The 25,998-nt window shown below is 45.8% G+C and overlaps 1 protein-coding gene across 1 annotated transcript in view; it reads right to left on the minus strand.

The window, feature by feature from the left end:
* fryb (furry homolog b) overlaps nucleotides 1-24,976 on the minus strand; it is a gene marked incomplete at its 5' end in the record, with an annotated part of 215,811 nt that extends 190,835 nt beyond the window's left edge. Inside the window, one exon of the mRNA XM_083643518.1 lies at nucleotides 24,730-24,976. Within this exon, the coding sequence (XP_083499644.1) occupies nucleotides 24,730-24,976 (247 nt within the window). The remainder of the gene's footprint in view (nucleotides 1-24,729) is intronic.
* Nucleotides 24,977-25,998: the final 1,022 nt, after the last annotated feature.

Consider the following 25,998-nt stretch of genomic DNA (forward strand, 5'->3'; position numbering starts at 1 on the left):
TCCGAGGCTCGGCCGCTGTGCGGCCTCACCCGCCCTGCAGCTCGAACGCTGTGTGGGCTCACTTGCGCTTATGACATCACTGATGATGTCACATAACTTCATATCACTGATGACATCACAATTAATTTGACATCACTGATGATGTCACACTGCCTATGACATCATCAGTGATGTCACAATGCACAATTGCTCAAGTGACATCACTGATGACATCACTTCCAGTTGAGTGACATCACTTCCGGGGCAAAAATCGGATACAGAGCGCACATGCTCCAGACAGACAGACAGACAGACAGATATATAGATAGATAAATGAGATTTATTTTACATTATGTCATTTATCAGATGCTTACCCTAAATAGAATAGGTGAAAATAATACATTTATACAGCATGCAATTACAGTATTTATTTATTTTTGGTCAAAAACTGCATGGGGTTAGCATACTGTACATTATTGGGCATGTCTGTAAAGGGGAAACGTGTGGGTATCCATAGAACCCATTCTCATTCAGATATCTAGAGGTCAGAGGTCAAACGACCCCTTTGAAAATGCTCATGCCAGTTTTTCCCTCGCCAGAATTTTGCCTAAAATTGGAGCATGATTTAGCCTCCTCGCTGACAAGCTGCATGTTTCATGATACCAGGATCTGCTTTTTTTAAACCAAGATGTTCAACAAAGGCGGCAGCCAATAATACATGCACCTTTGAGTTAGATAGGTAGGGAAAACCCTGCATGGATGCATACGCACACACACACACACACACACACACACACACACACACACACACACACACACAAACAAACACAAGCGTAGGCCATACAAGCTGTGCTGACCAGTGCTTTGTCTGTTAGAAGAGCATGTAAACAAGCAACCATAGCGATACGTGTGTGTCTGTACTCACTCCCTCCTAACGACTTGAGCAGAGACTTGAGGCTGATGTCAAAGAAGCCGGAATCCTGCTGGCTGGTCGCCATGGCTGCGGAGGCGATGTCGCCACGGTGACAGACAGCGGAGCGAGGACAGGAGGAGGGCAGGGTGATGGAGAGATAGAAGAGAACAGTGCGCTCCGAGAGAGGAGAAGAGAGACCGAGACCAACGAGAGGAGAGAGAGAGAGGGATGCGGGCATCAGGCAGCAAGCGATGCGGATGTTGCGGCTCTCCCTCCCGCTGCTGACGAGTGTGTGTTTGTCTGCGTGTGTGTGTGTGTGTGTGTGTGTGTGTGTGTGTGTGTGTGTGCGCGCGTGCGCAAAAGAGACGCCTGTGTGTGAGAGAAAGGAGAGAGAGAGGCATCTGTGTCAGCCGCCACACTCAGCCTTGCTTACACGGTGTGTTGCTATCTTGCTCGCTAACACCACCCCATCCCCTCTCTGCTTCACTCTCTCAGGACGCTGATACACAGATGCTGGGAGACGCAAACAGCCAATCATCTTAGAGGAAAGACACAGAGAAACAGAGAGAGAGAGAGAGAGAGAGAGAGAGAGAGAGAGAGAGAGAGAGAGAGAGAGAGAGAGAGAGAGAGAGCTTTGACCAGGGAGACAACAGAGAATATGAGGAAGAAGGGAAGCAGGTAGTGAATGAAGGACAACGCAGAGAGAAATGAAGAGGAGGAGAGAGAGAGAGAGAGAGGACAGGAGGCAGCTTGTCCAGTTCTGGCTAGCAATAAGTGCTGCGAGCGAGTGAGCTGCTGTGAGCCCCTAATGTCCCGGCCAATGAGCTGCTGCGAGCCCGTCCCGTCCCGGCCAATCAGAGCCAAGAGAAGCGGTGACAAGCCTGACAGGCTGCGCCAACAAACAGCCGGGGAAAACACTGGTCAGCAGCAGCAGCATCATCACCACATCAGTCCCACACTATATAAAACCTTCCCGCCTCCCCCTACTGGTGGAAAGATGACACTGCAACAACACACACTCAGACAAAACAAAGGACTGCCAGTTCATCGATTTGTTTTGTTCTTGTCGATATATTTGTGTGTGCATGTGTGTGTTGTGTGTATGTGTGTGTTGTGTGCATGTGTGTGTTGTGTGCATGTGTGTGTGTCGTGTGCATGTGTGTGTTGTGTGCATGTGTGTGTGTTGTGTGCATGTGTGTGTTGTGTGCATGTGTGTGTTGTGTGCATGTGTGTGTTGTGTGCATGTGTGTGTGCTCTTGAGGCAAGAGGAGGGCATCTGCTTAGGCTAGGAGATCCCCCCCCCGTGGGGGATCAGGAGTCACGACTCGTTGGTGGCGGACTGGGGAGGTGGGTGGGGCAAAACAACGCTCCGGAGGACGGCTCAAGGGAGATGGACTGCCGTGAAGCTGCTGCTGTTATGATCGGCCAGAGAGAGAGAGGTGACGTAGAACCCTTGCTATATATATGAGAATTAACTGACGTCATATCTGACGTCATTACGGACGTCATACTAAGACTTTGACTGACCACGTCATACTAGAACTTGACTGACGTCAGGGGTGATCGGATTAGATTATGCACAAATGGCCTTCTGCTTGAAATATGGTCTAGAGACCTCACTTCAATCATGAGAGGCCAGTTGGTAGGATTTAACAAACTTTATTCAGCAATCGGCATGCATGGCAAATACTTTGGCGCATGACTCCATTAGCCAGTGGCGCTGCTCTTGAGGCAAGAGGAGGGCATCTGCTTAGGCTAGGAGATCCCCCAAGTGTGTTGTGTGCATGTGTGTGTTGTGTGCATGTGTGTGTTGTGTGCATGTGTGTTGTGTGCATGTGTGTGTTGTGTGCATGTGTGTGTTGTGTGCATGTGTGTGTTGTGTGCATGTGTGTGTTGTGTGTATGCTGTATATTTCAATGACATGCAAGTAAAAAGCCTAAAAGCCCCCCCCGCCCCCAAAATAAACACACACACACGCAGTGTGCAGTCGCGCACACACACGCACACACACACTTTCTCTTTTACACACAGGAGCTGCCCAGACCTCTGAGCCTTCTACATCGGATCATCGTGATTAATTATCTGTTCAAATTAAATTTGTGCCGTTTTAATAATAAAAAATACCAAGTCCACTCACCGTGACGCGTGGGGGACGCGCCGGCGGCGTTAAACGAACGCACCCAGTTCAGACTCAGAGAAGCCTCCCCTCCCCCTCCTCCGCTCTAGTGCTTCTCTGCGCTGGGAGCGCTTGTTTAATGTCGCCGGGGCATCCCCCGCGCGTGAGAAGTCAGTTCTTTGGTTGGGAAAACTTTTAAGACAAAGAAGAGGGCCGCTTTAGCTCAGGAGGTAGAGCGGGTCGGCCAATGACGCAAGGGTTGGAGGTTCGATCCCCGCTCCCTCCCAGCTGCTGTCGTTGTGTCCTTGGGCAAGACATTTAACCCTCCTTGGCGTGGCAGCCTGCTGCCATCGGTGTATGAATGGGTGAATGTAGACTATCTACTGATTGTAAAGCGCTTTGGATAAAAGCGCTATATAAATGCAGGCCATTTACTAGGGGTGCACCGATCGATCGGCACGCAATCTGTATCGGCCGATTTGGACCTCAAATATGTGATCTGCTGTTTCCGATATTCCTTTATTGTCGCCGATCGCATAGCCGATCATGCTGCACGTGAGAAACATGAGGCAGCCCATTTTCATGTCTTCAATGTCCATCGTTTAACTTTCATATTGTGCTCTAACGTTTATATCATTGTGTTGCAAAGCACACGCTTTGCTTTCGTCAGCCGTACTTTCCGTACTATAAGGCGCACCTGAATATAAGCTGCAGCAGCTAAATTGAATGATTGTTACATAAGCCGCACTGGACTAAGCCGCAGGTGTTTTAATGTTTAAAACTGGTCAGGAGGAGGCGTAGCGCCTGCCTGTAACAGAGATCTCCGTGTCTTATCAGCGGAGACCGTTTTGAGTCCGATGAACAAATCAATCAAAAACACTTCACTACGTCCAAGGCTACAAGATTCGTTTCATTCCATTGAATTTGGCAGCGCGGACGAAACATGGGTGGAACGAAACATGCAAATTACATGTTTTGCATCCTCATCGTCGTAACACAGTCAGTTCTCCATCTTTTGAAGCATGATGTTAGATTACAACGAGCTAGTTGTGTGGCTTAGCCTTCCAAAATGTTGCCGTTAAGTTTTTAGAATGTAATACATAGATTTGGGAACGTTACATTCAATTTCATTCAGACTGTGTTTCTGGCTCAATCGCCGACATTCTTCCCCCGGAGCGAGGGAGGATGGGAGGAGGGAGGGTGTTTTACAGTAGTGGCTGAGAGAGCGTAGTGGCACAGTGCTCCAAGCAGGTCGCGAGGCACATTTTTTGTCCACACACCACACCAGACTGTCAACACAGCCCTTGCGTCTTTGAATCACACACATCAGCTGGTGATTAGAGCAGACTCAGCAGAGAGAAGTTACCTCCAGTCCTCCCGCCTACCGAGGCATTTGCATGCTGTTAAGTCCGTGTTTGATCCATATTTGCGTGTATCCTCCTAACGTTAATAGCTCCGGTTAGCTTTAGCCGCTTTAGCTTAATCGATAAAATAGTTAACTTGGGTCGAAGTTATTTTTCTTGTGTAACAGGGAAATCCCGGAAAATTGAGTATTTTTGTTGAGTGAACTGAACTGCATTGAACTGGTAACATGGAAATCCCGAAGTGGAATGAGTTTTGTTCTTTTATAAACTGAACTGAGGGAACTGGACTGAACTACTAGCCATTTAGTTCAACACAGTCTTGTGCTCCAATTATCTCACACACAAAAAATCATGTTGGCGGTTTCCTTTAGCCTACAAAATATAAAATATTGATGTAGAAAAAAAAGAAAATGTGCTGCACTTTCAATTTGATGCATGAAATGTAGGCCTATATGTAAAATGGAAACTGTTCTATAATAGACTGCTATAGCTGCTTACAAAATAAATAAATAAATATATATATATATATATCGATGATCGGTAATCGGTAATCGGTGATCGGTTGATGATCGGTTGGGCAGATATTTCTCATAGGTGATCGGCAATCGGTGATCGGTGGCAAAAAACGTGATCGGTGCACCCCTACCATTTACCAAGAAGAAACTTCACGTTCTTTCCTGTTTTCAACCCAAAGTGAGTACAAAGTCTCCAACTGTGAATTTAACTCGCCTGTTTCCAAAGTGAAAGTTGAAGTTGATACAGCACTAGCAATATTGAACGGCGCAAAACAAATAGGCTAATGTTAACGTTACAGATCCTGACCAACAACGTGTCTGTGTGTGTGTGTGTGTGTGTGTGTGTGTGTGTGTGTGTGTGTGTGTGTGTGTGTGTGTGTGTTGAATTTAACTAGCTGGCAGAAAACTGACAGAATTACTGGCGGATATAACGTTAGATTTGCGTGGGCTTTTGAACCTAATAAGAGAGAGTTGAGGAGACTGGAGAGAGTTGAGAGAGAAATACAGCAGCAGCAGCAGCTAGGCTACTGCTAGCTGTTACAGCAGTAGCTGCCGCTCACTGCTTGAGTCGCCTGGCTCTGTGCAGTAGCTAGTAGCCTGCCTGTCGGTCTCATGAAGAGCTCAGCTGTCCTGCTTTTAACGTGCATTGCAGCGGCGGATGGCATAAATGACGATGCCATCGTAAATCACGATGTTTGACTGTGAAACAATCACGATGGGAATTTCGGGTATATCGCACAACCCTAATTTGGATCATATCCTATGTTTTGCAATCTTCTGGTGATACCTGCAGCGTGGAGCGGCATCCAACCCTCTTGCATACTCACTTTCCTCCATTCTCCATAGCTGCTCTGGGAGAGCTGCCCCCCAGTGACCTCATCAGCGTCATCGGAATCACGTGGTTGCAAACAAGCTAGAGCTGCAACAATTAATCGATTAGTCGATCGACAGAAAATTAATCTACAACTATTTTGATAATCGATTAACAGGTTTTGAGTACAATTTCAAAAAAAATTGTCTAAATTCTCTGATTCCAGCTTCTTAAATGTGAATATTTTCTGGTTTCTTTACTCCTGTATGACAGTAAACTGATATTATCTTTGAGTGGTGGACAAAACAAGACATTTGAGAGTGTCATCTTGGGCTTTGGGAAACGCTGATCGTCATTTGCTACCATTTTCTGACATTTTATAGACCAAACAACTAATCGATTAATCGAGAAAATAATCGACGGATTAATCGATTATGAAAATAATCGTTAGTTGCAGCCCTAATTAGGTAATTAGGGCAATCACTTAATTAGAAAATCCAGCTCCTCAGGTCACCCGCACGGGTGCTCTTTACACCCCCTGAAAATTTCAGCCCGATCGCACGTAAAACGCCATAGCTGTGGCCGTCACAAAAATGTAAACAGACAGAGCCCACATGCTTGACAGCTCTGGTCCAGTCAAGCAGCACTTTTGTGCACTAATATTGTCAATTTGGGACATTTTGTTTTTGAATAGAATTATTGAAATAAAATCTGCACATTTATTTTTATCCGATTAATTGATTAATCAAAGAAATAATCGTCAGATTAATCGATAATCAAAATAATCGTGAGTTGCAGCCCTAAAACAAGCTATTGGTTGTTTGGAGTGAATATAATAAGTGCATGACAAAAAAAATTGGCCCCGGCAACAATCTGGGTTTCTCATGTGGCCCCCACATAAGTTCTCTCTTTAGTTAGGGTGTAAAGTCCACACTGTTATGTTGAAACTAGTAGTTAGTTTGACACTAAAGTTGTGTCTTTGTTTAGTTGCACCATGGAGACGTAAGGTACAACAGTACATCTTAGCTAGTAGACCGTCAATTCCATAGTAACCAAAATGTTGTTGCAGAAAAGGACTTTTTCACTTTCTGTGGCCAATCAGTGAAAAGCAGGGTGAAAACGGTGTTTATTACCGTTTAATAAAATTAAGCAGAATGTTCGACAGGCTGACAGGCACATGTTGTCTACCGTAAATTAGGGCTTTCGTTTCTCATTAACACTAACCAAATTAAAACGTTACTGCTATCCGTTAGACTGTTGTATCTGTGGTGAGCACTCTTCATCATCATTGCATTGTAATTTACCATCTTATGATCCTCTCAGAAAATAACGTTAATGCTATTTTGTAGGCTACAACAAGCTGTCATGCTCAATAAGTGCATGCAAAAAATTAGTCTCTCATGCACTTTGCTATACGCATTAGTGGATTTTAAACAGCAGGTTTAACGTCTAAAATAGCTAACTTCAATCACCCCTCATCCTCAAGTTATCCAACCTTTCAAAACAATGCGCCATAAACGCTATGCAAACTGTCCCAGCTGCTATTTTACAGAGGACTTTACAGGTGAGGAGGGAGAGAGACAGTGATGATCTGAAGGCTTTTTAAGCCCAGGGAGGAGTAGACCAGACCCAGGAGCACTCCATCATGCTGAGGACGACCCCGCCTAGCAGGCTCCTGCAGGACAAATACGACACAGAGCAGAGCAGCAGCCCAGCAGAGCAGGAGGCTCGTCACACTGCCAAGGACATTTCTGTTTTAGATTCATTTCAGACATAGTGATGCACGAAGCTGGCGCTTTTTGCAGATGTAGTTTTCAAATATTCCAGATTTAATGCTGCCAAGCGCCAAAAATGTGTCAGCAAAGCTACATTGCAGTGCATCTGTGCTCCTTCCAGTTGTGGCGTGTCTGTACTGACACAAACTGAATGGAGAGACAGTTTGAAATGTTGCCTTGATAATTAGATCATAGTCAATAGTAGGGATGCACCGATCGATCGGCACGTGACCGGAAATGGCCGATTTTCACGTGATCGGCCTCGATCTGTGATCTGCGCCGGTCACTCTAAATAGCCGATTCTGTGAGCCGATTTTCACATGACGTGCGCGCATCCCAAAGCATCGAGACAGGCACCCAGCCACCACACCACACACGCCAGCATACCTTCCTCGTGGATTTTTTTCACCGTCAGTGAAGTAGACAAAGCTCGCAGTTTGTCACACATGCAAGTCGAAAATAAGCCGTGGAGACAGAGATGCGGCCGAGTCCCGCTCGGCTGGAGTCCAGTCTGAGCGGCTCGCTTCACCTCACTGGCCCCCCTCTCTCTGCTCTCTCTCCCCGGGAAGCGGTGCTCCAGCAACCCGCCACCGCGCACAGCTGGCTTGGCGAGGTGAACGCGAGCATTGTGTCCAGTATAACCATTCCCCGACCTGCCTTTTCCATTCCACATCAGCGCTGCTGCCTCAGCCTGTCAGTCATGTTGTTACGTGATACAGGAGAGACTATTTGTTTCGTATTGCAAATAGAACGACATGAGAACGACGGACATAATAATAAAAATGCATCGGACTCACAAGTGTGCAAGGATTTCTGTGCGTGACAATATTTTTTCGGATGGCAGATAAAAATACGCATACCAAACTTCGGACTGTGTGTAAACTCCGCCTGATATTCAGACTGAAGATCGTTACTGTAACTCATAAACTCATTTCCCCTCTACTCAAGAGGACTGGTCTGGAGCCAGTCTATAAACTCCTTGTCCATGGATCATTTTGATGTTCTGTTGCACCTGTTTTCTTTTGGAAAAGTAAATGCATGATAGCTGTGGGATATAGGCTATTGGATTTAATTTAATTTTTGTATTCATTGTATTTGCACAAAAAAGCTCTGTCCAGTAGCCTAACCTGGAACACTTTTATTTTGAGATGTGTTTGAGTGAGATGGTCCTACTTCATGCAAATGATAAGAATTGTTTTTATTTGTTTATTTGGATCCCCATTAGATGTAAGAATTGTTCTATGAATCTTAATTTTCAAACAAAGTTACAAAAACGTTTGTGTAAGCTGTCAATTGTTGTTTTTAGAAAAAAAAATCGGAATCGGCAAAAATCGGTATCGGCAAGTCAGACTATTCAAAAATCGGAAATCGGAATCGGCCAAGAAAATGGCAATCGGTGCATCCCTAGTCAATAGTAGGGCTGGGTATTGGCAAGGACCTCACGATACGATACGTATCACGACGATACATGGGTCACGATACGATTGTATCGCGATACATTGCGATACAATACATATTGCGATATATTGCAATACTCTACATATTTGACTGAAAATTTAATTTGCTGTGTACCAATAATACATTATAATAATAATAATATGTACATCACTTTATATTGATAACTTAGTGGACAAATTGAGTCAAAACTACAGTGTTGAGTGTGTTACTGAACACACTGAAATAAAAAGTATTCTTATTGTGTCACTGAACACACGGCTTTGCAAAAAAATCGATATGGCGATATAGCACGATACTTTTCTGAAATATCGATACAGTAGGCTATTGCGGAAAAATATATATTTTTATAATATATATAATATAATATATTTTTTAATATTTTATTGCACAGCCCTAGTCAATAGTCAGTTAATGGTGAAATGCCATTAGCTGTGATTAGATTTCGAGACTTTAGTGTCTGAAAAAATATGAGTTACTGGGTTCGCTACAAGAGACCTCGACAACAACATGTCAATAGCCCCTCAAAATAAACAAACATCCTGCAGGAAACACACTACAGTAACACTGTACCTGTCACATTCACTCTTTTATCACCCAAACTGTGAGGGCTCCAGACTCACTTTTTACACTAGGTGCACCGGTGTGCCTAACAACTAACTGCCTAACAAATAAAGAGCATGCTGGACAAAGGAGGAGTAGTAGGTGCAATCTTCATAGACCTGAAAAAAGCTTTTGATACAGTCAACTAGGGGTGTCAAAAATAGTCGATTATAAGATGCATCGCGATGCGGACGTGCACGATTCTGCATCGATTCACAAATGTCAAAAATCGATTATTAAAAAAAAATATATATATATAATCAAATAAAATATAATGGAAGTACATGCAGTTGTTTATTTTAATTATGGATCATAATACAATGCAATTCCAAATGCACTTTTATTTTAAAAGTAGCCACACAGTGAGAAAAAAGAAAGTGAGAAAAAATAAATCAAAAAAGTGATGCATCGATTTAAGATGCATCGAGATGCATCGATAATCATAATCGAATCGAATCGTAGCCCTCTGAATCGTAATCGAATCGAATCGGGAGGCCAGTGAATATTCACAGCCCTACAGTCAACCATAATGTACTGTACTGCTATCAAAACTTTCCAAACATAACATCTCGACACATACGAGATTAGACCAGCTCAGTGGCCTTGTGGTTTGAGTGTCCGCCCTGAGACTGGGAGGTCGTGAGTTCGATCCCGGGCCGAGTCATACCAAAGACTATAAAAATGGGACCCATTTGCCTCCCTGCTTGGCATTCAGCATCAAAGGGTTGGAATTGGGGGGTTAGATCACCCATATGATTCCTGAGCGCGGCACTGCTGCTGCTCACCGCTCCCCCAGGGGATGGGTCAAATGCGGAGAAAAATTTTGCACACTCAGGTGTGTGACAATCAGTGGGACTTTACCTTTACTTTACGATGAAGTGGATGACATCTTACTTAAACAACAGAAAGCACTGTACTATGGGAGGTACGGTGGTACAGTGGTAAGCACTATCGCCTCACAGCTCGAAGGTCGGGGGTTCGATTCCCACCTGGGGAAGAGGTGAACGCTGAAGGAATGCGTGCCCGTCCGCATGTCCTCGAGTGCCCACCGCCCGGGTGGGGTCGGCAAAAGGGCCTTTCTGTGTGGAGTTTGCATGTTCTCCCCGTGCCTCCCGGGGGTTTCCTTCATATAGGAACCCCCTTCACAAAAACATGCAATATCCTGGTTGCTAGTGTGGTTCCTCCTCTGGTCGTTAAGGGCGCCTGTTCAGAGGGAGGGGAACTGGTTGGAATAGCGTGAACCTCCCACGTGCTATGTCCTAGCGGTGAAGCTTCCTCTGTCAGGTGAAAAGAAGCGGCTGACTGACTGCCCATGTCTCGGAGGAAGCATGGAATCAGTCTCGGCTCTCCCCAGATCGGCAGAGGATGGAGTAGCAACCAGGATTGAGAAATCAAATGAGCACTAATGGGGGATAAATGGCATAAAAAAATCGAAAAAAAAATCGAAAAAAAATCGAAAAAAAAAAGCACTGTACTAGAATCAATGGTCATACTTCCTCACTTTCAGATTGCTCTACGGGGGTTCCCCAGGGTTCGGTCCTGGGTCCTGTCTTCTTCGGTGTGTACATAAATGACCTCCCCCACATCTGCACAGATGTGAGGGTACAAATGTACGCGGACGACACGGTCATATATGTACACGCTGACTCCAAGCAGGAAGCTGCATCTGTGCTCACAGTCGCTATGGAAAAGATAGCTATGTGGCTGAATGACTCCTGCCTGACCTTGAATGTCTCTAAAACCGTGAACATGTATTTCTCTATAAGGCGTAATAACACCCCCCCTCCCGACATCTTTGTTAAGGGTCAGAGGGTGGAGGTTGTCCAGGAGTTTAAATACCTGGGTATTATTTTAGATAGCAACCTCTCCTTCATAAAGCACATAAAGAAAACTGCAGGGACTGTCAAACGTAATCTTCGGCAATTTAGATTCATTCGAGGTCAGCTGAGCACTCATGCGGCGAAACTGTATCTTCATTCTTTCATTTTATCACATCTGTCTTATTGTGCCACTACGTGGTCCCAGGCCAATAAAACAACGACGCAGCCACTCTTTACTCTATTCAAGCAAGCGTTGAAGGTCCTGGATAAAAAACCTAACAGCTATCATTACTGAAACATTATCAAGAAATATAACTTTCTAACATTCGAGAATTTTCTGTTGATGGCAAATGTCAGTTTGTTGTATAGGATCGTCCACGGCCTTGCCCCCCCCCCATTCAACAAATTAGTGACAAACCGTAACACCAGTGTGAGAACTACAAGAGCCTCCACTAGAGGAGACTGTTGCGTGCCATTTAGATCCACGAAATTCAGTCAATCTGCATTCACAGTCAAAGCGGACGGGCTGTGGAACACCCTGCCAGCAGTCATTAAAGGCTGCAGTACTTTCAAAGGTTTTAAGTCCTCTGTCAAGAAGTGGCTGAGAGAGGGTCAGTCCTGTGGCCACCTATAGGCATTAGTGTGGTCTCATGTTGTTGTGTTCTGACATTGTGTATTTATTTCTGATCATCTCCTCATTTACCACTATGTGATCTTAGGTGATTGCTATCTACCTATGTGTTATATTTTACTGTGTATTATATATTACTAATAGTAAGTATTATCATTTTTTGTACCATGTATATTGATTGTTTAGACACTAGGATTTTCTTTTATTTCTGTATTTGATATGTACTATGTGCGCACAGGACTCTGTGCGCTAGGGCTGGCACGGATCACGGATAATCCGTGACCCGTACGGATCAGCCCCCACGGTTTGGCACATGGTTCGGAACGTCGTGGTCCGCGGAACCCCCCCCCCCCACCTTTCGTTTCATTTAACGTTTAACGTTAGTGTATGATAACGCCTGCAGCGCAGCCAGACACAGACAGGCATCATGGCATGCACAAGTGAGCTTCCTCGTCCCTTGTCGTCGCTGTAAAGTCTCTCTGAAGGCTGTGGCTAGTGGCTACTAAAGACAACAAACTTATTTCAACACCTCTGAAAAAGCACAGGAATGCGAGCAGCATGTTGCGGGCTGCACAAGATAGCGAGAGCCACAACACGCACACACACACACACACACACACGCGCACACGTTTCACGAACACATTATCACCGGACGGTGAAATGTTGCCTTGGACACATAACAACAAAACAACACGTGGGGCCACCGAGTAGCTTAACGTAGCATCAACGTTATGTTTCCAGACTCACCCGGTCTGGTCTGTAGCCTACCCGTGTCAAGTGACTACGTTAGCTAGCAACAGCCAGGAAGTTAGGCGCAGTGCCAACAGGAAGTTGTTGTTCTGCCTTCAGAGTAAAAGCATAAATTGTGTCATGAGAAAAAAATATTTTTTGAGCTGTGCAGGGCAACAAATGGTTAGAGAAGTATAATAGTATTAATAATTCAAATCGAAAATCTAATTTTGAGAGAAAAAATTTGATATAGCCTATTTTTTTTTTTTTGCTGATCCGAAAAGATAAAGATAAAGAACTGTCACCAGACTCACTTTTGACACTAGGTGCACAGGTTTGCCTAACTTTCTGTCAGGGCTCCAGACTCACTTTTGACACTAGGTGCACCGGTGTGCCTAACTTTCTGTCAGGGCTCCAGACTCACTTTTGACACTAGGTGCACCGGTTTGCCTAACTTTCTGTCAGGGCTCCAGACTCACTTTTGACACTAGGTGCACCGGTTTGCCTAACTTTCTGTCAGGGCTCCAGACTCACTTTTGACACTAGGTGCACCGGTTTGCCTAACTTTCTGTCAGGGCTCCAGACTCACTTTTGACACTAGGTGCACAGGTTTGCCTAACTTTCTGTCAGGGCTCCAGACTCACTTTTGACACTATAGGTGCACCGGTTTGCCTAACTTTCTGTCAGGGCTCCAGACTCACTTTTTACACTAGGTGCACCGGTGTGCCTAACAACTGTCAGGGCTCCAGACTCACTTTTGACACTAGGTGCACTGGTTTGCCTAACAACTGTCAGGGCTCCAGACTCACTTTTGACACTAGGTGCACCGGTGTGCCTAACTTTCTGTCAGGGCTCCAGACTCACTTTTTACACTAGGTGCACCGGTTTGCCTAACAACTGTCAGGGCTCCAGACTCACTTTTGACACTAGGTGCACAGGTTTGCCTAACTTTCTGTCAGGGCTCCAGACTCACTTTTGACACTAGGTGCACAGGTTTGCCTAACTTTCTGTCAGGGCTCCAGACTCACTTTTTACACTAGGTGCACCGGTTTGCCTAACTTTCTGTCAGGGCTCCAGACTCACTTTTTACACTAGGTGCACCGGTGTGCCTAACTTTCTGTCAGGGTTCCAGACTCACTTTTGACACTAGGTGCACCGGTTAGCCTAACTTTCTGTCAGGGCTCCAGACTCACTTTTGACACTAGGTGCACCGGTTTGCCTAACTTTCTGTCAGGGCTCCAGACTCACTTTTTACACTAGGTGCACCGGTTTGCCTAACAACTGTCAGGGCTCCAGACTCACTTTTGACACTAGGTGCACAGGTTTGCCTAACTTTGTGTCAGGGCTCCAGACTCACTTTTTACACTAGGTGCACCGGTGTGCCTAACTTTCTGTCAGGGTTCCAGACTCACTTTTGACACTAGGTGCACCGGTTAGCCTAACTTTCTGTCAGGGCTCCAGACTCACTTTTGACACTAGGTGCACCGGTTTGCCTAACTTTCTGTCAGGGCTCCAGACTCACTTTTTACACTAGGTGCACCGGTTTGCCTAACTTTCTGTCAGGGCTCCAGACTCACTTTTTACACTAGGTGCACCGGTTTGCCTAACAACTGTCAGGGCTCCAGACTCACTTTTGACACTAGGTGCACAGGTTTGCCTAACTTTCTGTCAGGGCTCCAGACTCACTTTTGACACTAGGTGCACCGGTGTGCCTAACAACTGTCAGGGCTCCAGACTCACTTTTGACACTAGGTGCACTGGTTTGCCTAACAACTGTCAGGGCTCCAGACTCACTTTTGACACTAGGTGCACCGGTGTGCCTAACTTTCTGTCAGGGCTCCAGACTCACTTTTTACACTAGGTGCACCGGTTTGCCTAACAACTGTCAGGGCTCCAGACTCACTTTTGACACTAGGTGCACAGGTTTGCCTAACTTTCTGTCAGGGCTCCAGACTCACTTTTGACACTAGGTGCACCGGTGTGCCTAACTTTTTGTCAGGGCTCCAGACTCACTTTTTACACTAGGTGCACCGGTTTGCCTAACTTTCTGTCAGGGCTCCAGACTCACTTTTGACACTAGGTGCACCGGTTTGCCTAACAACTGTCAGGGCTCCAGACTCACTTTTGACACTAGGTGCACAGGTTTGCCTAACTTTCTGTCAGGGCTCCAGACTCACTTTTGACACTAGGTGCACCAGTTTGCCTAACTTTCTGTCAGGGCTCCAGACTCACTTTTGACACTAGGTGCACCGGTTTGTCTAACTTTCTGTCAGGGCTCCAGACTCACTTTTTACACTAGGTGCACCGGTTTGCCTAACAACTGTCAGGGCTCCAGACTCACTTTTGACACTAGGTGCACCGGTTTGCCTAACAACTGTCAGGGCTCCAGACTCACTTTTGACACTAGGTGCACAGGTTTGCCTAACTTTCTGTCAGGGCTCCAGACTCACTTTTTACACTAGGTGCACTCGGGCTACGCGCGTGAGATTCCTAGGCTCGCCCGTCCTGCAGCTCGGCCGCTGCGTGGCCTTGCCCACAACTCGGCTGCTGTGTGGCCAATGAAACCAGCATCACTGATGATGTCAGATTTATGACATCACTGATGATGTCATCAGTGGGATTTATGACATCACTGATGATGTCACAGTGGGATTTATGACATCACTGGGATTTATGATGTCATGGATGATGTCACAGTGGGATTTATGACATAAGTGATGATGTCACAGTGGGATTTATGACGTCACTGGGATTTATGACATCACTGGGATTTATGACATCACTGATGATGTCACAGTGGATTTATGACATCACGGATGATGTCACAGTGGGATTTATGACATCACAGTGGGACAATCACAGTGGGACAGAGAAACAAACAGAGAAACAAACAGACAGAGCCCCAGCTCCCATTTATATACTGATGATGATAGATGGGTAACGTTATTCCCAAAATCTGCTTGATAGTTAGCGGGATGCTAACTAATGTTAGCAATGCTACACATCGAAAAAATTACACATTTAAAAGGTCTTGAATTTGAAATCGACCTAAGACTTTTTAATACTTTTCAAGGGTCTTGATTTTCCCTAAATTGATTTCCTTTCAATACTTTTCAAGACCCCGCGGATACCCTGAGCTAACTGGCTAAACGATACAGAGAGACTTGAGGCAGTGATGATGCTGGTGGGGTGAGGGGTGGACATACAAGTGGAGAATTGGGGTCATGATTATGTAATTCCCTGAATGAACCGCAGAAGTGTCACTGGACATGGGGTGAGGTGAGGGAGGGAGGGAGAGCGAAAGGAAAATAAAAATGGTGGGAGGGAGAGAGGGGTTGTGAGAGAGTGATAGAGGATGAGAGATAGGTGAGGGGAGGGGTGGGGCAGAGAGAGTGCTAGAGGGTGAGAGATAGGTGAGGGGAGGGGTGGGGCAGAGAGAGTGATAGAGGGTGAGAGATAGGTGAGGGGAGGGATGGGGCAGAGAGAGTGCTAGAGGGTGAGAGATAGGTGAGGGGAGGGGTGGGGCAGAGAGTGCTAGAGGGTGAGAGATAGGTGAGGAGAGGGGTGGGGCAGAGAGAGTGATAGAGGGTGAGAGATAGGTGAGGGGAGGGGTGGGGCAGAGAGAGTGATAGAGGGTGAGAGATAGGTGAGGGGAGGGGTGGGGCAGAGAGAGTGATAGAGGGTGAGAGATAGGTGAGGGGAGGGGTGGGGCAGAGAGAGTGATAGAGGGTGAGAGATAGGTGAGGGGAGGGGTGGGGCAGAGAGAGTGCTAGAGGGTGAGAGATAGGTGAGGGGAGGGGTGGGGCAGAGAGTGTGCTAGAGGGTGAGAGATAGGTGAGGGGAGGGGTGGGGCAGAGAGTGTGCTAGAGGGTGAGAGATAGGGGAGGGGAGGGGTGGGGCAGAGAGAGTGCTAGAGGGTGAGAGATAGGTGAGGGGAGGGGTGGGGCAGAGAGAGTGCTAGAGGGTGAGAGATAGGTGAGGGGAGGGGTGGGGCAGTTGAAAGCCACAGCACACAGGAGAGCAAGAGAGCACAGGATGGCCTGGTTCACATTAGCAGACAATTACAATGTAATCTCAAAGGAGGAGAAACCTCTGCAGGCCTATTCCTGTCTCCAACCAAACTCCCATCCTGCAAAAACACTGCTGGCAGATCATTCTCGCTGTTTGAACCTGCTTGGCGTCTCAGGTAGCTGCTGGGCGGGCAGCCTCCCTGGCATCAACCTTCACCCATCTGGTGCACCAAAAAACAAACTCTACTTTACCTCCACCCCAACTCTGCCCTGTCTCTGTGTGTGTCTGTCTGTCTGTCTGTCTGTCTCTCTCTCTCTCTCTCTGCCCTGTCTCTGTGTGTGTCTGTCTGTCTGTCTGTCTGTCTCTCTCTCTCTCCCTCATTGCGGAGAAAGTGAGACAGAAGAACAGCTGCCACAGATTACCGTTTGTTGACCCCATTTGTCCTGAAGTTAAAAGGTTACAGTATGCCAGATTGATATAAACGATGGACTTACTTACTTACAGTATGCATACAAACTAAAAGTGATGTACTGTGGTGTTTGTGTGAAGGGAAAATGCAGGCGAACCCTTAGAGGTTCTAGATCACTGATACTCAACCTGAGGCTCTAGAGCTGCATGGGGCTCATTGTTGGGTAGTTGTGGCTCTTTTAAGTCCTACTGACCCCCCCAGATTTCTTGCAAAACGGTATTCTACTTTATTTGAAAACTCTGCAGGCAATCGATTCTTTAGCTGGCAGAATTCCTCCCCCATAAACTAACATATCTTGGCCAATAAGTATGTAACATACAAAATAAAACAAACCGTAATGTCTTCATTTGATGTAGAATGCAGAGGACATGTAACTGTTTAGTTAAACTTGCATTCCAGGAATATTGCTCTAAACTATAATAAGGATAATGGCTCGAGACTGTTTCGTCCTGAAACCCACTCGCTTTGTGCCAGAACACAATCGATTTGGGGGTGGAACACGCCAGGATTGGCCAACGCCAACGCCCAGAACTGTCCAATCAAATCATCGACCGAGACGCTATGGCCCGCCTCCCAGTATTTCCATTGTATCCGAGATAGATATCATAGAAAACCTTATGAATATAGCCACGTTATAAAAAACAAACTAACGCTGGTGATCCGTATGGAAACAGTGTTACTCGAAATGGTTAAAAGTTATATCAATTTGGTCATTCAGTGGCGTTTTACTGCCATGTAACATAACTAACTAGCGGCTAATATTAGCCACAGCAGGCGATTACCCATGGATGCATTGCTCTTAAAGGGCTCGTGCCGCGTTTTTCAACAATTTTTCACATGAGTGGGGCACCACTCTATACTATACTATACTATACTATACTATACTATACTATACTATACTATACTACACCACACTATAACATCTTTTGACATCTGCTATTCCAGCCCAATTGTTTCTTCCAACTGGGCTGGAATAGCTGATGTCAAAAGATGTTATAACAAAACCGTAACAACATAGTCTGTCCTATTTTATTCTGTTCCGCTTGTTTAAGTTCACTAACACTTCTTACTAACGTTTCTTTCATGACTTTCTCACAAAACAGCCTCAATGGGAGGAGGAGGGAACAGAGAAAGAAGTGACAGTGTAAAGTGTAGCTCGTATCCAAGGAATGAAAAACTATTCAAATTCATCAACTCAAATTGTGATAGGGAAATATTTGCCAGTGTGACATTACAACATTTATTCAGTTTGCTGAAATGAAAGTCACATAGATAAAGAAATATAATCATACTCAGACATGTGCGCACGCACACACGCAGACGCACACACACACACACACACACACACACACACACACACACACACACACACTCACACACACACACACACACACACACACACACACACTCTCTCTCTCTTATGGAGCTCCCAGGATTCCACACATTCTGAACAGGGGCCTGGGCATGCCAGCTGTTGGAATGTGATGTGACTCCTCCACACACCCACACAATACACACAGCCAGCCATACATGCACACACACACACACACACACACACACACGCATGCGCACACACGCACACGCACACGCACACACACACACACGCACGCACGCACGCACGCACGCACCCACGCACGCACACACACACACACACACACACACACACACACACACACACACACACACACACACACACACACACACACACACACACAGGATGTTGGGTTGGGTTGGCACACTGAGCACTCTTGAGTGATGTGATCATAGTGAATCACGGTACATGTGTGAAACATGATGATGCAGTGCTGATCCATCTTCCTCATATGTTCATCTGACATGTGCTCGTCATCTGATCCATCGTCAGAACACAACACAAGATGTGTGCATGCATACATCCATGGACAAACACACACACACACACACACACACACACACACACACACACACACACAATGCCCACACGAGGTTCACAGGTTCATGTGAGAGAGAGAGAGAGAGAGAGAGAGAGAGAGGAGGGGGTACAGAGAGATTGCTTTCATGCCAGACATACCTGGCTCGTTACTCGCGTCAGAGGTGAGTTTTTAATCAGGGTTCTGTCTTTTCTCATAAGCACAATGGTCACACATCATCACACATGCACACACACACATCATCACACATGCACACACACACATCATCACACATGCACACACACACACACATCATCACACATGCACACACACACATCATCACACATGCACACACACACATGCACACACATGCACACACACACACATCATCACACATGCACACACACACATCATCACACATGCACACACACACTATTAAACCTGAAGACGTTTTGAGTTGAAGTTCATACAAGACCTGCACCCTTTTATGGCATTTCTCTGCTCACCTATACTCTACCCTCATGTGTTGACTGTAACACATTAGCCGTTTTCACACATGCGCTTTATACCGGGAAATGACCAGAAAGCGGTGTAATGCCTTCATGTGTGAAAGTTGTTTTCCGGTATAAGCGCGACCCCGTCATCGCGGACATTTCACCACTTCAGACCTTGTGATAAGAGCGGTATGTCTGCTTCATGTGTGGACGTGCCGATTTCCCCCCCTCCCCTCTCTGCTCGCTCTCTGGCCAGTCCTTCATTCCGCAGCAGCAGCCCGACACAGGACAGACACAGCGAAAATGGCAGCGGCTTGAGTCTTGTCTTGCAAGCCGCCCAACGCTTGTAGAGAAAGCAAATGCACGAAGCAAAATGTGGAAGTATTTTGCTTACGTTGCTGACAGCGAAGGCAAGCCCCCTGGACACATCAAACGAAGCCAGTCTGTAAAAAGTGCTTCAACGCGACGCAGGTGAACAGATAAACATCAAACCAGCCAGGCTATTTCTCTCTGACAGGGATCCCAACTTCTTCAAAGATTTCAGTTCAAAGACTGGTTAGCGAATGTGAAGGATACAACATACATGCCCTCTTAACACGTTCACTGCCAATGACGTGTTAATACGTAAAAAAAAATCCAACGGTTGACTGCCAATGACGTGTTAATACGTCAAAAAAAAGATTATTTTTTTTTTGACGGTGGGATGTGCATCTAACCCTTTTACATCTTCTATATAAATATGGGAGCCACCGAACGTGTACAACCCATTCCACCGACCCACTAAGTGGCGACAGTGCTCTCCAGACTAGAAAATGCCCAGCCAAAACTGCAGGGGAACGCGCGATGAAACCATTCTACTGTAAAATGGATTGGCGAAAACGCTTTCGTTTTCGCGCAGGGAGCTGGCGGCGGGGGATTGCAAATTTGCATAATAGATTATGGGTGCAACACACTTTGAAACACGCAGCATAAATAAGACCAGAATCGCAAAAGCTTCATCAAAGCTCTCAACCGAAACCGCAAGAAACAAGCGAGCCCATCCAGACTTGCCCAAAGAGCGGCCGCCAGCAGACAGGAGCAGCAGCAGCAGCAACTCGCTTGTGACATGCCCGCTGCAGCCAAGAAGAACACACACGGAGGGAGGAGTTTGAAAGAGAGGGGGGTTTCCTGCTGTTATGGAGGAAATTACTGTTCAAAACTATTGTTTAGATGTCTGACGTCTTACTGATGCCAAAAATGAATGGTTAAAGTGACTGTTCTATCGAATTTCACAAAAAGCTATTTATCTCAGCTTAAATTTTCAGACGCTGAAACCATGCTGTATTCAAGTGCTAATGCCTACATAACTACTAACTCTACAAACTAACTCTTTTAGACAGAGAAAGCACACATTCTATTAGTTCTTTTGAGATATTTTGTGTTCACAAAATCTTAGCAGAAAAGAATCCTCTGGTCTTGAAAGATGAGCCAGAATCCTCAAAAAACCCTCTGGCAGAAGCTACCTACAGTAAAAAACGGCTGGCAGTGAATGTGTTAAGTCAGAGTGTGATTTATTGTGACAAGCGAACTTATTTCACCATCGGAGTTTTGCCGACCCCCAAAATAAGGACGATTCCCCATCCAAGTGCACACGTCACTCCCCACCCGCTCTGCAGTGCCCCCCTACCCCTACCCCCCCGAACCCCCTCAAATACAGGTATTTTCGCTGCTATTTTCACACATGTGAGCCCTCAGGTGTGAAGGGAAATTCCGGGAAATAGCCAGTCTCGATTTACAGGTAATTTCCGTGTCTGTATGTGTGAAAACAGCTATAGATACTCTAACTAAGGTTTCTCATGTTTGTGCAGGTGGAACTTTGTTACATCGACACTACTTTGCTCCAGATTTCCCCTTTCGCCGGCGTTACACCCACTGTTCTCTCTTCCCTGCTGGTATGTTGAAAGTGTTCTGAAGTTCAGCCAAACCCCAGGACAAATGTTGGACTGGACCAAACCCCAGGACACATGTTGGACTGGACCAAACCCCAGGACACATGTTGGACTGGACCAAACCCCAGGACACATGTTGGACTGGACCAAACCCCAGGACACATGTTGGACTGGACCAAACCCCAGGACACATGTTGGACTGGACCAAACCCCAGGACACATGTTGGACTGGAAAATGAAGTCAGATTACACAATGACTACGTGAACAAGTGCGAATTCGCAATAGCTGCAGCCAGCCACATTTGCGATTTTTTTCCTGAAATGCAGAATGGCAGGGCCAGCCTACCCTACCCCTCTGACTCTGGCCAATTGGCATGAACACACACACCTTCACACACACACTTGATCTTCATGCCAAATTTCAGCCCTCTGCCCGTACCATCCTGCGTTTCAAAATGTCTCCCACGCCCCCTTTTACAGTAGCTAATTGGCATGATGAACATGATGAACATGATGAACATGATGAACATGATGAACATGATGAACATGATGAACATGCACGCACGCACTTGACCTCCATGCCAAATTTCAGCCTCCTAGGGTAAAGACTGTCCCCGCTAAAGGGCGGTGAACTTTTTGTGGACCAGCCCCTCTCCTCACACTTCTCTCTTACACTGTACATGATGGTTTTAGGGTCACAGCAGGAGTATTGTCCGGACACATGACTCTTAAGCTTAATTTATACTTATTATAAAGTGTCGCTCAGCACATGGTCGCAGACGAAAAAGAAAGTGTCGCTCAGGGTGTTGCATTTATACTTCAGAAGACGTTCGCCTCGGTTCAACGGTCACGTGACACTCGAATGCTATAAGCAGCTGCAGAGGGAACGAAATGCACAGTGAAACCACCTCGGAGGCAAGATGTAACGTACTTGGCTGCAGCCGCATATAAACAGCACACAACCACACAACTCACCTCCTCTCTCCCTGGGAAGTTCCTGAGGACGCAACCAAAACAAGGAAGCCAAGTGCGTGCCGTCTATATAGCCAATCAGACTTGCGCGATACTATGACGTAGTCAGCGACACTAGACATTTCACCAGGTAGCAGACACTGCTCGCCGACACTTGAAAGTGTTGACTCAAGTCCTCATTTCTGTCGGCGACCGTTTCAAAAGTGTCGGCAGACGAAGCATAAATTGGGCTTTAGTCTCGCACTACTTACTACTGATTGCTTGTAACGTACGGCAGGTGATATATATACTATACTGTAGACAAACAAGATGATTGTGTCGTCGCTGCCATCCTACTGTAGGTCACTGTGAACAAGAGCAACAGCTACAGTCAATGACAACAATGTGCAAATCTACTGTAAATGTAACAAGTCCTTTTAGTTGTGACATGGTATTCACATCGTGTGGTGGCTTTCCAAGAATAGATCCTAAACAGATGACTGACGCATGAGATCAACTGATATACTATTGTAATCAAACCTAAAAGTCACACCTTTTTGCTAGGAGATGTTATGACGAGGGATGACACTAGTGTCATGTTATTTACACTCAGTTATGCAACAGCTGGAGGAGAGAAAACATAGATACAACAGTAGAATATAATGCTTTGCCTCACATTATATGACTTTGCCTCACAATACTTTGAATGAAAATGGTGTTAGCATAAATACAATTTATTTTTTATAATACTGTATCAGCATACTAATGTCAAATATTGGTATTTTTGTACGTTAAAGAGCGTGGTGCCGGTTAAATCCTTTACGAAATGTATACTTACTGATGAAAGACCCCACAATCTATGGAATTATGTTTTTGAAAGTGCAGTGCAGTCCTTTAAAAGGATTTCATCTTTGTACATTACTTTTTTTACTGTATGTAACATATGAGTTTACAATCACTGACACGGCACAGGGCTTTTCAAGGTTCGAGTCATTTAGTCTCTGGACTTGGGTCTCGGGCTTATGAAAACATATTGGGCTCATGAAAACATATTGTCAGGTGGGGATCGACCATGAGTAAAAGCCAACAACCCACGTTGTGTCCCAAAGCATGGTTTTAGAAACCATCATTACCCCCCTCCCCCCCATTTTTTTGACTGCAGCCAATAAAAATTAAATAAATAAGCTATTGATGTTGGTTTATGGATGGCAATCCTTTCATCGAGGACCCCTTTGATTCTGTTTTCAAATGCGAGGCACATTATCCTGTAATATAACAATTGTAACAAACTAATTCAATATGTACAGTGACAATTCATGATACTGTATGTAACAGTAAACATTATTTTAATGTGAAGATAATCAGTAATATAATCAGCAAGGAATCTAAATGGTAAATGGTAAATGGACTGCATTTACATAGCGCTTTTATCCAAAGCGCTTTACAATCAGTAGGTACATTCACCCATTCACACAGCCATCGGGAGCAATTTGGGGTTCAGTGTCTTGCCCAAGGACTCTTTGACATGCAGACTGGAGGAGCCGGGGATCGAACAACCGACCTTCTGATTAGTGGATGACCCGCTCTACCTCCTGAGCCACAGCCGCCCTAAGCGTAACCCCCGGTTCTATTATACCTGGACTGACTCCTTAAGGTCTGCATTATCCCACATTTGGGTTAGGGTCTTTGGACATGACATTCCCAGAGGTTAAGGTAAGCTGAGAAAGAGCATGCGGTTTAGACAGACCCACATAAGAATGTCTTGATCTCATTTTGCAGAGTGAGGATACAGTCAAATAGTCCTGTGCTGTTTTCTCCAGACACAGAAGGTCTCACTTTTCAAACCACAACAACAAGTCCGAGCAAAGGATGGAACCACAGGTTTGGACCACAGCCTGTGGTCCAAACAGAACCACAGGCTGGCACACATGGACAGAGTGAGGTGGTCCAAACAAGCAGCAAGACATCTACAAACTGGTTCCATACTGTATCATCCCAGAGTGGATTAAATCCAGGCTGCATTCCACAGCTGAAGATCACTATCTCAACTGGATGTTGAACCAGCCCATCTGCCATCTCCAACTTGGGAAACCCCAGAGGAATTTACATTTTCCACTTACAGACAAACAAAGTGGGATAATTACGAAACACATCATTTGCATTTCAAAGACTACTGTAGGAGGCCTACTGCTTTCTGCTTGGGGTTTTGGTTTATTCTATTGCCTCTTAAAAGCAAGAAGGAGGATGCTGATTTGTTCTGCACCTACCGTCTGTACCTCTGAAGATCCTCGTTCTCTTCCTGGACTTGGACTGGATCTTAGTAAACCTCCCCTTGAAGTCACGGGGGTCAAACATGTCCACTGACAGAGATGCAATACGCTCCAGAACAATCCCATCCTGGGCCTGGCTCTGGTTCTCCGGATCCTGGTCCTGGCCTTGGCTCGGAGAGGGGCCATCGCAGTGGTCTGAGGCTCCGCTCTCGGCCCCGAGGCTGCCGGTGCTTCCGACATCCTCCAAAGACATGTCTCCGCTATCGTTTCCAGAAGCTACAGGGGGCTCAACCCGCTCCTGGTGGTGTCCTCTCAAACCACAGTCCTTCTCACCGGCAACAAGGAGACTCTGCTACATCGTGCTTTGTCTCAGGGTGAAAAAAGTGGGGGGGAAATTGATGGCCCCAAAAAGCCTTGTAGCCTTGCAACTCAATACCTTGTTTAAAAAAAAAGATTAGAAATTATTTCATTCCCAGTTAATCTGAAGATTTGTTTCTTTCTCAAAGTATAAGCCACTTGCTAGTTATATTTTCCTCTTTAGATGTGGCAACTTATTTCTCTTCTTGTTTCTTATTGTTCAGGAAGTCCTACAATCCTTATTTTGGCTTTCTTCATCTCTTTTATCGTCACATTTTGCACTCCCGTTTCTTCTTCTTGGTGAGGATGTCCCTCTCTCTTCAGGTAAAGATGTGTCGGTCCAGAGTCTGGTTCTATAGTTCCTCCAGTGTAGTTAGAAAGCTTTGTTGTTGTTCCAGACGCACACAGCTTCTCCTGAGAGTTCAGCTTCTCCTCTTCTCCTCTCACAAGTCTCTTTCTAACTCTCTCTCTCACTCAAGCTGAACAAATATCTCACTTTGTCAACTTGAGTGCCGTCAATGTGCAGCAGACAGTTTAACGACTGTTTTCTCTCTCTCACCTGTTCTCTCTGTCTTTCTCTGTCTGGGATCCCTCCTGTTGCCTCTCTCACCTGTTCTCTCTGTCTCTCTCTCTCTCTGTCTGGGATCGCTCCTGTTGTCTCTCTCACCTGTTCTCTCTGTCTCTCTCTCTGCTGAGTGTCAGAGGCACAGCAGCGCTCCTCTGTGCTCAGGTGGTGAACAAGGGAGGGATCCAATTCCAAGACCGCAGCTTGATTGGGTGGTTTGGGAAGTTTGGGTGGTTCTCTTTCTCCCTCTCCCTTGACTTGTCTTTTTCTCTCTCTCTCCAGTCTTGTTTTCTCCAGCTACCCCCACCTCCTCCCCTCACTAAGGACTGTTTGGCAATGAGATAATCATTTCC

The sequence above is a fragment of the Poromitra crassiceps genome (genome assembly GCF_964638095.1).
Source record: "Poromitra crassiceps genome assembly, chromosome: 1".
Taxonomy (NCBI): Eukaryota; Metazoa; Chordata; class Actinopteri; order Beryciformes; family Melamphaidae; genus Poromitra; species Poromitra crassiceps.